The sequence below is a fragment of the Heterocephalus glaber genome, unplaced genomic scaffold (genome assembly GCF_053883595.1).
Source record: "Heterocephalus glaber isolate CG9 unplaced genomic scaffold, H.glaber_assembly_v1.0 deba00001707, whole genome shotgun sequence".
Classification (NCBI taxonomy): Eukaryota; Metazoa; Chordata; class Mammalia; order Rodentia; family Bathyergidae; genus Heterocephalus; species Heterocephalus glaber.
In genome coordinates, this window is record NW_028258427.1 from 759,145 (window position 1) to 773,135 (window position 13,991).

Genomic DNA, 13,991 nt, shown 5'->3' on the forward strand with positions numbered 1-13,991 from the left:
GATTTACGAACAAATCTGACTTACGAAATGACTGTATTAACCTACCATAAGGGCCAATTATGTACCACACTTAACCATAGAGAAGAAATCTGCAATTATGGTGTAAATATTAGGACAACTCAGGTGCTGACTTACAACTAATATGTACTAAATGTGATAGCTATATTTCACACTGATAGATAAAGAAGGCAGTCAGACTCCAAATATGTGTTGGATGCAGGCACCAGCAGACAAGATTAGGTAAGGGTGCCAGTGCTGCAACTTTCAAATCCAGAGCAATTCAGGCTGAGTGTGGTCTCTGGACATGGGGGTAGAGCCTGTGTCTTTTAGCTCAAACTCCTCAAGGGATCTCTTGCTAGCCTGACCATGGTCCCCTGACCACAGCTGTCTCCCATTGCTGTCCCTCACCCAGTCACTGTGGGAAGGTAACACTGGGAGCCCTCAAATGAAGCTACCCTGAGGCTGCTCTGAATCCCAGGTTCAGTGGACTCCTCTCTGGAATGGTGTCCAACCTCTCTGTCCAGGGGGCATGGCCGGAACATTGACTGGAGTTACTCATGAGCTGCTGCAGCGCTCACCGTCCTCTTGTCTGTTCCACTGCTGTGTTTCTCCCTGAAGCCCTCTGGAGTCCCTGGCTTCATTTTGTCGATGTGGATTCCCTGTTCTTTTCTCATGAACCACAAGCTGGGAGCTGGGGAGAAAGTGCAGATTGCCTCTTCCCTTTTCCATGTTGTGTTCTGTCTCTAACTTCTCTGCAAATTTTAATTTCCCTGTCAGATCTTTCCTGGGCATCTATATACCTCTCTATTTTTGTTCCCCAAGCTTTTATTTTCCAGTGTCTGAATTCTAAATCTTGGAGAGGCTGAGTCATTGCTTATTACTCCTCCATTTTCCCAGAAGTCCAAGTTATTTATTTCTAACCTTCAGAACTTCCTGAGAGAACTCAGGAATGTAAACCCTGTGTATGTACAACATAATAATATATATTATAATAATATGGCTTCTGATTGCAAGTGAAACAATTCAACATTAGGTTAGGGAAAAAGGGAAAAACTACTTATAGGGTATAGGGAGAGAGATGTCATGAAAGAGTAGAGGACAAGAGTAGAACAGGAGCTGGGAAGAGATCACTTTCTGCGATCATCCACAATAGATCTTTTGGTTTCCAGCAAACCCAGTGTGGGAAAAGAAGAGCCAAATGTTCAGGAGACTGGAGAATGGAGGGATTGGTTTGTGAACTGGATGAACACACTTAAAAATGTTCTCTCCCTTTGGGTTGTTGGTTTCCAAAAGGGCAATGGTCACAGAAGTGGGGGAAAGGGGTCTGTCTAGATGTGTCTGGTCCTGAGGTCTCTGACCACGGAGTATCTAGGTGGAGGTTAAAGGTCTCTGACCACGGAGTATCTAGGTGGAGGGGATTTAGTTGCACAGATTCCTGGAGGGAATCTGAAGGAAAAAAGGGGAAGTGTGTGACAAATTGCACTCTGGGTCACACTAAGAGACCATTTGGATTTTCTTGGGACTCTTTTGCCATACTGGAACTCGGCCTTGGCCATGGGCTGACTACCAATGGAAAACACACAATGGGTTTTTCTGCTCCCAGCCAACACAATGTAGGAAATGAAGAAGAACCACATGTTCCTGGCAAAAAGGAGGTCTCAGCATGGAGTTAGGGATGTGCTGGGGCTTCTGGCCACACTTTCTCATAAATGTAGATGGTTAATTGGGGACACCTGGTCTGGGGGGGTGGTCAAAGCAAGGGCATAGGTCTGGGTGGAGCTGCCCAATTCCATTCCCAATGTTCTCATTTCTCAGTGAGCCTCTCCATCTGGTGCAGAGTGAAAGCAGCCCAGGGCTCCACAGTGACATCAGGATGGTCGGTGAAGGCCCTTACCTTATCTCCGACCTGGACCAGCGAGGTCAGCAGAGGTCCTTTTCAGAGAGATATGACCCCAGCCTCAAGACCATGATCTCAGTGTGCCCCTATGCAAGGTACATCAGGATCAAGATTGAAGGGGGCTAGGGTAGAACTTACAGGAATAATTTCCAGATTGGGAGAAAGTGGGTACTTCCTCTGCTTCTCATCTGCTGCTCTGTGTGTTTGTCCCTTTTGTTCATCCACTCATCCACACACCATTCACTTATCTACCACTTACTTCTTGCCTTTTCCTACCCTTCAGAGAGGGTGACAATAGCTAATGTTAAAGGAGAACTTTCCATTTGTTAGGATCCATCCAAGTGGTTTACAACCACACTGGAGCTTCTGTTATTTTTAATCTGAGAGGAGAAGAAATTGAGGTACCAAGAGGTTATGTAGCATGCTTAAAGTCCATCAGGTTGTCTTTACTCTTTAACAAATGGGATCAAACATTAGTGGCTTAATTGCCACTTGTTTAGCTTAAAATTTTATAGGTGACCGAGTAACATGGGCTGGGAGCATTGAGTAGTTCATCTGGCCTTGACCAGGATTACTCACTCACCTGCTGCTCAGCAAAGGGCCTGTGTCCCTGGGGTGGCTGGCTGTAAAGTCTGGGGTGATGGGGGCAACAGGACCACATGGTCACTCAGTGTCTAGCAGTCCAGTTTGGGCTTGACCATAGAGCAGTGGGATGGGCTTTCCGGAGAACAAGCAGAAGCATGCAGGGCTTCCTGAGACAGAGGCTCGTAGAAGGTACATGACTACTTCCACCGAGTCCTGTTGGCCAAAGCAGGTTGTGGTAGCCTAGAGTCAGGGTGTGGGGAAATAGACTCCACCTCTTGATGGAATGAGCTGTAAGAGCAGGTTCCAAGGGCCTGGGATGCAGATGGGGGTAGTTAATGAAGTTGTCTTTGAATTTCAGGATAGGGACTTGGGTAGCCTGCCCTTCAAGCTCACATGCTCAAAGTTGCAGCATTTCATTTAACACAATGTTAGAAGGAGACCCATGATGTGTTCTCTGAGGACCAGAAGGCTGAGTGACATCTCTATAGACAGGTGACACTGGCCTTCCCTCTCCCAGCTCCTAGGGACCAAAGATACACACATGCAAGCCCTCTAAGGTGAGAGGTGAAGGTTGGAAGGTGATGGCGTGGACTGCTGTCCTTCACCACAGGGGAGCTCTAACTACTCACTGCTTTAGCCCAGTTTATAATTGCTTTGTGGACAGGCAATGTGATTTGGTGCTGGAGCCAGCAAGTGGTGGGTATGAATTCATGTTTCACCACTTACTGTGAGACCTCGGGCAAGTGCTCAAACCTGTCTGTGCCTCGGTGTTTTTGACTATAAAATGGGTTCATGATCATACCTACTCTACCTTTCTGAGTGGTTGTAAACACCAGATGAGGTGATTCAAGACTTTATCATGAAAGCTGTCTGCAGGGAACTTCTGCTATGTTCTGGGCACATGGTACCTCATTAATACTATCTTACCTTGGATTCTCTCAAGAGTCTCAGTCTCAGTCAAAAACTTGGATGCAGGCAGCTCATTTGGAAGGTGATCCCAAGCAGGGATGTGGGGAATTTAAGGAGCATGAGCCAGAGGAAGAGGAAAATACAGCATGGCTGCGTAGGCAAGCAGGACTGGACTCCACCAGGTCCTCCTGAGAAGTGTCCAGGTGTCTACCCAAAGGATATGCACTGAAAGCATTTGTCCATGGCTCCCACGCCCCATTGGATAGGGTTTCCCTGACCTTCCGCAATTGCAGGTGGCACTCAGGCTCCTGAGAAAGCTGTGGAACAGTTGGTGAGAGGCAGCACTGCATATATTTGCAGGGGACACAGCCAGTGTGCAGCTGTCCTCCACAGCTAAGAGGTGATGTGAGGCCACTCTTCAGCATCTGCCACAAACACCAAGCTCTCACTTCTGGGACATAATAACTAGCAGTGGTTAGTAGATGATACTCTGTCTTTGACATTTATTCTGGCCTTGATGGTTAATTCCTTACGGACAAAACATGGTGTTTTCTTCTTCATTTCCTTTTCCTTCATTTCTCTTTTTTTTGTCAGTACCAGGGATGGAACTCAGGACCCTGCGCTTGCCAGGCAGGTGCTGGCACCACTGAGCTAAATCCCCGGCCTCATTTCTCTTCTCTTTCTTTTTTCCCCCCTTCCTTCTTCATTTTCCCCTCCTCTTTCTTCTGTCTCTTCCTTTTCAGCATCCTCTTCTTCCTTCCCTTCTTCTTCCACCTCCTCCTTCTCCTGCTCCCTTCCTATTCTCTTTCTCTTCTCCCTTTCCCCTCCCTTGTGCCTTCTCTATCTTCTCCTTTACATGATAACAGATCTATCTATCTATCTATCTCTCTCTCTATCTATCTATATGTTAACCCATTCAGCACTCATAATAAACCAGATTATATATATATACTATATACATAACAAAATAATATATACATGATAACAATATAATATATACATAACAGATATATATATAAAACATATACATACTAACATATATATATATTAACCTATTAATCTAACTCATAATAAACCATGAGTTCACCACTGGGTCTTGACCCTTTGGGATGCTAACTCAGCCATAGCGCAGCCTTCTCTGGACCTTTCCCATCCTCCTGAGAGTAAGAGACACATACTAGACCCCTCTGATTTTCCACCAGAGCAGTAAGTGCCTTCCTTCCCATGAGACGCTCAAACATTGGTAAATATTCAAGTGATTCAAAAAATACCTCACTCGTTTGTAGCATTAATCAACTTGTATGACGTAAATACTCCACCACAATTTCAAGCTAAAACATGATGTCACTGAATACAAAGAGATGCAGAGTGGCTCACCAGTTGTGGTATTTACACCATACAGATGATAGGTAGATGTAAATAACTTCAAGAGGACATGTAATAGTAAAAGAATTAAGAAGTGACATGTTTTGAATATGATTACTTTGTCTTTAAGATCATTTATTTAAATTTAAGATCATTTATTTAAATTTATGTAACCGAAGTTTGAATATTGGCTGAGTTTAAGAACTAATTTGCGAAATTCCTGAAAAGGTGACAGTTGGTCTCACGAGCTGGTGTAAGCCAGTCCCAGCACACAGCTGCTCAGAGGGCTAATGAATGTGGTTACAAGTGCAAGCCAGGAGGTAAGGGCAATGACCCCTGGTGACCCAGGCACAGCGCACATCTTATGTGTCTGCAGGTTGGCACCTAACCCCGTAGACGATGCGGGGCTGCTCTCCTTCGCCACGTTCTCCTGGCTCACACCAGTGATGGTCAGGGGCTACGGGAACACACTGACTGGGGACACCCTGCCCCCGATGTCTCCCTATGACTCCTCTGACATCAATGCCAAAAGGTACCAGGTTTCACTTGGGTCTCCCAGGGAGAGGAGCTCACCCTGGGGAAGGGTCCTGGGAGCCCTGCTGTGTGCTTCCATTTTCCCTGTGTGGGGATGGATACCCATGGGTGCTGGTGACCGCTCTCAGGACTGCTCTCTGACATGGGCTGGTATGCATGGGTGTCAGGGCATAGCCCCCAGGGAGGAGAGGACTGGGCACAGCTGATGGGGAGAGAGGGTTGGTTGGAGGCTCTGGGCCATTTGGCTGGTTCGTGGGAACAGCTTTTCAGGAGGAAGGTGGCTGGAAAGGCACTTTGCACTCTGCTGGTCGACACTCAGCTGGGCTGCTACATGTAGCTCTAGGCATCGGGTTTTGCTGCACTATATAAATTGTTCTTAGATGTCCATGGTGGAAAGTGTATTTAGGTCGAATCAATGAAACTGCCCATCTTTGCTATTTTGACATCATTGGTCCAACCAAACTCACATTCACTATAAAAATGCTAAAGAAACAGAATTTAAGCAGTGACAGTACGTCTACCATACATTTACTCTCCTCCCCAGAGGCTAAACATTGTGAAAATGTTGATGTGGCCCTGTCCATACTTATTCTGCACAGATCAAAGAGACCCAGTGCTATCATCTTCCATAGAGCAATTCCTCATCTTCATCCTCCCCGCTCACAAGTCATCCTTTTACACTTAAAGAGAAAAAATTTAAGCATACTATATAGTTGCTGATCATCTTGCTGTGTTTAGTTGAAAGTTTATGAAGACTTGCCTGTGTCTGCACAAAGACATTAACTTCGTTCCTTCCAATAGCTGCATCAAATGCTGTGGTTCTGGTGACCTAGAAGGTCTTACGCAGGGAGAAGCTCTCAAAGCCACCGAAGCTTGTTTCTCCCGGAAGTTACCCTATCTTTGGTTACATGCAGTGAAGTACAACACATGCACTGCCTGAGCTACTTACTTACAGGGCCGAGAGCACCAGCCATAACCTTGCAATTGCTGGTAGAATTGTGTTCCTCTTCCCCTGTGCCAACATCTGCAGTCTAGAGAAAGTTACCAGGGAGCCCTGAGGGAAAGGGGCTGGACCAGCACCCATGGAATACTGAATTTTCCTTTCCTTCTTTGCCCAGTATTTCTTCATCCATTTTTATTGTTTCTTTCCATCTACATAACATCCACGTAGACCCCCTTCTCTCCCAGGCTATGTCCTCTGCTCCTAGTAGGACCTCATACCCTCCAAAGGCTTAAACCCCAAACACACACTGGCTCTTCAATGAAATGTGCCTCTCCAGCCCAGGCTTGTCTTCCAGATTTTGAATCCACATGTCTTGCAGCAGACCAGACAGCTGCATTTGGATGCCTCACAGTTGCTTATCTGTGCCTAATGGTGCACCCCCCTCCCGCCCCCACTGCACACACGCGTGCGCGCGCGCACACACACACACACACACTCACCTGTCCTGGGGACTGAACCCAAGGCTTTGCACATGCTGAGCAAATAGTTAAAGCTGAAGTATTGGTCTTTCGCTCTGACCTGATAATATTTGCCTCTTCCTCTTTTCCCATTTCTGAAAAGCCAAGAAGCTGGGATCTGCCCAGATTCCTCCTCCTTTCTTCCCATATCTAATTCATTGGCAAGTCTGTTGTCCTCCCCTGTCTGCCTTTCCTTGAATCCATTGCCCCACCTGCCCTGCCACTGCTGCCTCTCATCTGGAGGCTGACCACCCCTTATTGGGGTTCCTTGCTTTTGCTTTCACTCCCCCAATCCATTACAGTCACAGCAGCCAGGTGATCTGTCAGAGATGCAAAGTGCTTTAATTGAAAGCATGTAAAGGCTTCCCTGCACTTGGACTGCACTCTAAACTCCTTCCTGAGGCCCTTGAGGCCCTGAGATTGGGCTCAGCCTCGCCTGGAACATCTTGTCGGTCCCTCTCCTTCACAGCACACTCCTGCCACACCAGCCTTCTTGCAAATCTTAGACACTGAGTCTTCTTTGCTTCGGAGAAGAATTTTTTCTGGACTTCTCAGTTGCTTCTGTGTTCTTCTCAGAGCTGGCGGTGTGGTCAGGAGGCAGGGAAATGAAGGCCTGGAAAGGGGGTGCATGCCAGGTATTCGTATTAGCTTATGTTGGGCATGGTTGCCCATCCCTCCTGGGTCCTACTTGCCTAGGAAAAAAAGAAAGAACCAATGCTGCCTGTCTGGCAGCACAGTGATTGGGATGGGGGTTGTGCCAAGAGCCCTTGCACGGGCTGTTACACACGCACAGCTTCAAACAGCAAGTAGAGATGTCAATACTCTTTCATCTTCCCATTCTTTCATTGCAGGTTTCGAACGCTTTGGGATGAAGAGGTGGAAAGGGTGGGTCCTGAGAAGGCCTCCCTGGGCCAAGTGGCCTGGAAGGTCCAGAGGACGCAGGTTTTGATGGACATTGTGGCCAACATCCTGTGCATAATCATGGCAGCCATAGGGCCGGTGAGCGGGGTGGCCCCTCTTCTCTCTCGCCTCCCATGTCCCCCGCTGGGCAAAGTTGTCATCAGTGTCTTTCTCTACGAGCTGGTGGGTTTAGTACGTTGTCATTATCTTTGTGCTCCTTGGGGGTGAATTTTCATAAAGTGAATCCTTGTCAAGCACAGCAGCAAGCACTGAAATTAATTAAAAAGTTTGCCTCATAAAATCAGCTTGCTGACATTATCCGACGTCTCTTCTGCCACCCTCTACCCTCCAGCAGCCCTCCCTTCTCTCCAATGCACTGTTTTACAGACAGTTCTCATTCACCAAATCCTCCAGCACACTGAGAGTGCCTCTGGGAAATTCCGGGTTGGCATCAGCCTGTGCATGGCCCTTTTTGCCACTGAGTTCACCAAATCCTCTTTTGGGCCCTGGCCTGGGCCATCAAGTACCGCACAGTGATCCGGTTAAAGGTGGCTCTCTCCACCCTGGTCTTCGAAAACCTGGTGTCCTTCAAGACATTGACACACATCTCAGTTGGTGAGGTAAGCTTCTCCAGGAGTCTAACTTTAGAAAATTGATACTGAGGCTTTTGAGCATGTATGAGGTGTGCTTTCTACATGAGCACTTGCCTCCCTTTTGTTTGTCTATGTCCTGCCCCTGATGTCCCATCTCCTGCTGAGTGAAGTGGTAGGGACTGAAAGCACGGAAGGAATTCAGAGAAAGGTTGGCTCCATTGATGCTGGAAAATTTGGGAAAGCTGGAATGGGGTTCAGTAGTGACCTCAATCCCTTTGTCAAGGAGGAAACTGAGGCAGGGCAGAGCACACTTTGGGTATGGATTGACTGGGAGATCCAGTAATTCCAATTGTGTAGCATTTGGGCTGCTGAAGTCATAATAAAAAAACATGCCTGCTGTACTTCTGAGCTGACATTTTCTTAAACCCTTAATCCTCAGCAATAAAATCCTTGCTGCTTATTCAAGAAAATTTCCCCAACCAAGGGAACTCCAGGTGGTGTGCATTAAGACTCGCTTCTCTCTTACATATGCTCTTTCAGGATATTCAGAATCTCCCATATCAATTCTGACTATATTCCACATGGGACCCTCAAAATAGAAAACCCCAAACATCAGTGAGTTAAACAGAATGAATTTATTTCATTCAATGTAAAAGGAGTCTGAAAGAGTACAATCCAGGACGGGGTTGGTTTCTTCATCCTTGTCCTAGAATGTGGGTCTCAAGGTGGCTCAGAATGGATGTTAGAGATCCAGTCATCCCAGCCATGTTTCAGATAGTGAGTAGGAGGAAGGAGAGAAAAACAAAGGGATGTGAATCCACCCCAGGTTCTATTTCACACTTTGGCTGGGAGGATATTGTCTTTTAGCTGGGCATGTTGCTGCCCTGAATAGAGAGTTGTGTTAGTAAGGAGGAAGAGCAAGTAGATTTACAGTAGGCAGTTCATGGTCCCTCTAGCATGTTCCAGGTATTCCTTAACCCTTTCCTTTTTGGGATTTTCAGTCCTAAAAGACTGGCCTTTCCAAAATCATACCAGAACGAGACAACAAAATTCATCAGGCTGGTTCTTTGGTGATCCCCTTCCCTTCATTCATTGGCAAAGCCTTCAGTTGAGGAAAGGTTTGAGAAACCTTCCCAACTGGAACTCATATGCTTTCTTTCCAGTTGCTCAACATACTATCAAGTGATAGCTATTCCCTGTTTGAAGCTGCCTTGTTTTGTCCCTTGCCAGCCACCATCCCTATCCTAATGGTTGTTTGTGCTGTATATGCCTTTTTCATTCTGGGGTCCATAGCTCTTATTGGAATATCCATGTATGTTATATTCATCTGCATCCAGGTAAGCAGGCCTCTGCCCTTGGAACTGCTTCACAAGTGCTATGAGCCCATGTGCTTTCACTCACTGGACAGAGGCTTTATTTCTGGGCCTGCAGCTGAAGCCTGTATCTTACTTTGGGCTTACAGGTAGGCTTTCTTTTGGTGGCAAAAGAAACATGTCATTTGATAAGAACTTGAATTTAAACACGGTGGTGGTTGTGGGGTAGAGGGTGCTTCTTCAGTTTGCCAAAATCTCCAGCACTTCCCATGCATCCTGGTAATTATTGTATGTCTTAATTACTTCTTCTCATCGATGAGACAAAATATCTGACACCCAAAGTTGAAGGAGGAAAGTTTTACTGTAACTCACAGTTTATAGAGGTTTCAGCCCATAATCAGCTGGCTCCAAGGCAGGGTGGCATGGAAGAGGGGCATCGCAGAAGTGAAACGGTTCATAGGAGGCACAAGGCAGCGAATCAGTGAGGTAGCAAGCAGCAAGTGATCACAGCCCTCTTTCTGTCCCTCATATTTTATCCAGGCTATCCTAGGGTGGTGGAGCTCATACCCTGAGTGGGCCTTTCCATTATCCACTCCCAGAACTATGCCAAACCAATGAGTGGGCTAATTTAGTAATCACACACCCTTGATCTCAGCATCAGACTCTTAATCCCAGCATCACACACTAGATCCAGCCACCTCTGAGTAGTTCCTCCTATCTGCACATGAGGCTTTCAGGGGACATCTAGATATAAGCCATAACATTGTATCACCTGGAAGGATCTCCAGCCAGTCCCCCAGGCCACACCAAGGGCTGCAAACCAGGGGAAAGACTCAAGCTTCTCTTAGAACTGTTCCTGGCACTTGTACTCCCATCCTTGAACTTTTTGATGAACTGCAACTCAGCAACTCTCCCTGAACACAGTGTTTGTACTTGATTCCAGATGTTTATGGCTAAGCGCAACTCAGCTTTCCAAAGATCAGCAATTTCAGTGACAGACAAGCGCATTCAGACAATGAATGAGTTTCTGACCTGCATCAAGCTTATTAAAATGTATGCCTGGGAGAAATCTTTCACAAACACCATTCAAGGTAGGATGAGAAGCTGCCTAGGGAACTACTTACATTGTAGAATGTGCTCTTCTAAGGGGTTCTTAAGGTTCCCAGGGCCAGCATAGCAGAAGAGGGCTGACAGGAACCCCTGAGGTGCTCTGCAGGTTAGAGGATTTTTCCAAGGATTATGGAGATTTTATAACAGACCCTGGCATCCGTTCTGATGAACTCAAGGGTAAGTGACATATGGTTTCATCTTTACTGTGGCACGGGGATCCTGGTACTGGCCAGTTAGTTACTCCTTACAAAAATAATCCACTAACAAATTGTGAACAGTAAAGGAGCTGTCTCACGCTATTTTCTTTATTTAGAAGACACACACACACACACACCCACACACACACACTGGCACTTTCACATGTATCTTCACCTTGCCTGTGACAGCTTCATTATGTTTGAACAACCCACCGACTCCACATACTTTGAGCAGATGTGAGGATGTATATGTAGTTTTCTTTTTTAAAAGATGATATTAAAACCAATTTCAATCAAATATAAATGCAAATCTTAATTGCCGGGACATTTACATAATTGTTGACATGGACTCAGGTGGTTGGCGGATTAATGATCTGAGTCACTGTTACAACTGACTCTCTGGATCTACAATTATACTTTTGCACCAGCATGTAATTGGGGCTGAAGCTATGCGCCTGCACTTCAGGGAGTGGCTTTACAAAACCTGCTTCTGAGCTTGCTGAAGGAAGTGCCCCAGCAGGGACACCCGCAGCCCTAGCGCACTCTCTGAGGAGGCAGAAACACTTCCTCACACTCTGAACTCTCTTCAATACAATTTAACTTGATTTGATTAAATTTCATTCCATTTGACTTAATTCAACCCAACTCAATTTAATTCGAGTCAGTTTAATTGAATAAATATATACCCAATTCCTACTATGTGCAAGACCATGCAAATAATCAGGAAAGGGGCTTATTCTTTTGAAATTAAGAGAGAGTAAGAAAAATAAGCTCAAAAATAGCACCTCATTTGTTGGCTCTAAGCTCCAGAATATATCTGGAACCCACCTACTTCTCTCCATCCTATCAACACACGATCCAAGCCAGTCTCCTCTCAGGGACTGTGGCAGGACCATTTAGATGTCCCTCCGCCCTTCCCTCTTCCATGAAATCCATTATGCACCAGAGTGGCCTTTAAAAATGCCATTTAGGTCCTGCTGGCAATTCCTCAGCAGTTTATTATCACTTATTCAAATTTAGGTCTTTTGAGTGAAATCCAAATTCCTTCATATACTCTATTAGGCCCAACATGGTCTGGCCCCTTGGAACCTCTCTGATCTCATCACAGTATACCCTGACCTTTGATAATTCCACTCAAGTCAGAAGAACTTCCTGTCATGGCCTTTACGCCTCAGGCTATCTGCACTTGCTGTTGCCTCTACCTGGATGCTTTTCTGCTAGATGTCATGGTGGCTTTGCCTTGATTTTAGACTGCTCTCAAAGTCACTGACTCAAAGAGGCCTTCTATGCCAGTCTCAAACATGTCCACATCTACCAGTGCCTCTTTGCCACTCCCCCTGGTTGTTTCTTTCAGATCACCCAGCACAATTTGGAATTGTATGATTTAGTTATTTATGTCTTTGTTGTCTCTCTCCGCCACTGGAAGAGGGCTGAGCTTGTTTACTCTTGGGTTCTCCATCGCCAAACACCCACCCTTGCCATAGAGTAGACATCAGGTCAAAAGGTGTTGAATGTTGGGCTGGGGATTTAGCTCAGTGGTTTTGCCGCCTGCTGTGCAAGCGCAAGGACCCAAGTTCGATCCTCGGTACCACACACACACAAAAAAGGTGTTGAATGTTTGAACATGTGGCTTAATTATGCTAAAAAGTGAAATGTGGAAGTTGCCACTAGAGGAAATGAGAGGAGCTCCGTGGGGCTCGTGCGGTACACACCAGGTCAGGGAGATCAGGAAGAACTATCTGACAGAGGTGGCCTTCAGGTAGGCCTGAATGGGTTTCGATGCACAGAGGGCTGGGGAAACCCCCAGGTAGGAGCAAGGGCTTGGAGGTGGATTTGGGGGTGGTGCATGGGGAGAGGGGTCCCTGGGTGTTCTGGAGGTAAAGGCCATGTGGACAGCAGTAGAAATAGATTCCAATTCTGCCTCAGTCACTTAAAAGGTAAATGATTTACCCTGGTAAGGGAGGGGGTGTCCTCTCCTGTTGAGAAGGACCTGTGAGCTTGTGCTGTGCAGTGTCAGAGGAGGACCCGGCCCCCATTGAGCCCAGTGCAAACAGTGCAGCTGTTCTGCAGCTGGTGTGAAAGGGGTTGTGCAGACCAGGCTGCAGTTGGGACTGAGACCTATAAACCCAGGGAAGGAGGCTTAGATTTAAGTTGTGTTTTGTGGTGTCCTGGATACTTTGCAGACTTACGAAAGGGAGATACGCTCTTGAGATTTTGTGGCTGTTATTGGGACACTGGGCAGGGGCCACAATTACAAAAATTCTTCAACTCATTCCTAACATTTAAAAGTAAAGAGATAGCTAACAAAAGTCTGGATCTTGGAACTCAGAACAGTTGAAGGCCTGGAAAGGCGAGGCTCCCTGGCTCAAGAATTGGCTGCCTATTTACTGAGGTCTGACTCTGCATTTGTCACCTTCCACACCTCCCTCTGCTATCATCCTCTGCCGGCTTCTGTCATTTACAACCCCGGCACAGCCGCTGTAGGCACCTGAGTCCATGGCTCTTGACACATCAAGTAACAGGACTAGAAGGGACCTTGGACACCATCCAGTCTTGGCAGCTGATGTGTACTAAGCTCCTACTCCATGCTGGGTTTGTGCCTGAGGCTTTCTGCACTCTTTCCATTTCAGCTTCACCACAGGAATTGTTAACCATCATTTGGAGGAGGATCAGGCAGAGCAATACATTTCTTAGGGCTGGTGCCTGACATACAAAATAAGACCACCTTGACTCATTTTCTATTTCACAGATATAAGAAAGAGGGAGAGAAAGTTGCTGGAGAGGGCTGGATATGTCCAAAGTGGGAGCTCAGTGCTGGCTCTGATTGTGTCCACCATAGCCATCGTGTTGACATTCACATGCCACGTCCTCCTGAGGCGCGAGCTCACTGCCTCTGCGGTAAGGACTAGCTCTATCTCTGGGCTTCTTTGCACCTGGTATCAGAAGACGCAGATGAGCAGGGGCTTCCCACTTTGTTTAACTCCAGCATCAGAACACTCACTTCCAGGTAGCCAAACTGTGCCAGACTTCAACCCCAACTTTCAAGCAAGTGCTTGGGCTGGCAAGGAGCCCAGGAGACCCTGACAATGGTCCTTACCCTGTCCATGGCAGGGCACGGGTAGTGGTT

The 13,991-nt window shown here is 46.6% G+C and overlaps 1 protein-coding gene across 1 annotated transcript in view; it reads left to right on the forward strand.

Moving 5' to 3' along the window:
- The first annotated feature begins 1,816 nt into the window (after nt 1-1,816).
- Nucleotides 1,817-13,991, forward strand: part of Abcc12 (ATP binding cassette subfamily C member 12) — a 63,528-nt gene continuing 51,353 nt past the window's right edge. Inside the window, 8 exon segments of the mRNA XM_021251480.2 lie at nt 1,817-1,992; nt 5,133-5,288; nt 7,603-7,750; nt 8,039-8,141; nt 8,144-8,271; nt 9,408-9,581; nt 10,501-10,648; nt 13,614-13,762. Of these exon segments, the coding sequence (XP_021107139.2) occupies nt 1,874-1,992; nt 5,133-5,288; nt 7,603-7,750; nt 8,039-8,141; nt 8,144-8,271; nt 9,408-9,581; nt 10,501-10,648; nt 13,614-13,762 (1,125 nt within the window). The 5' untranslated portion in view covers nt 1,817-1,873.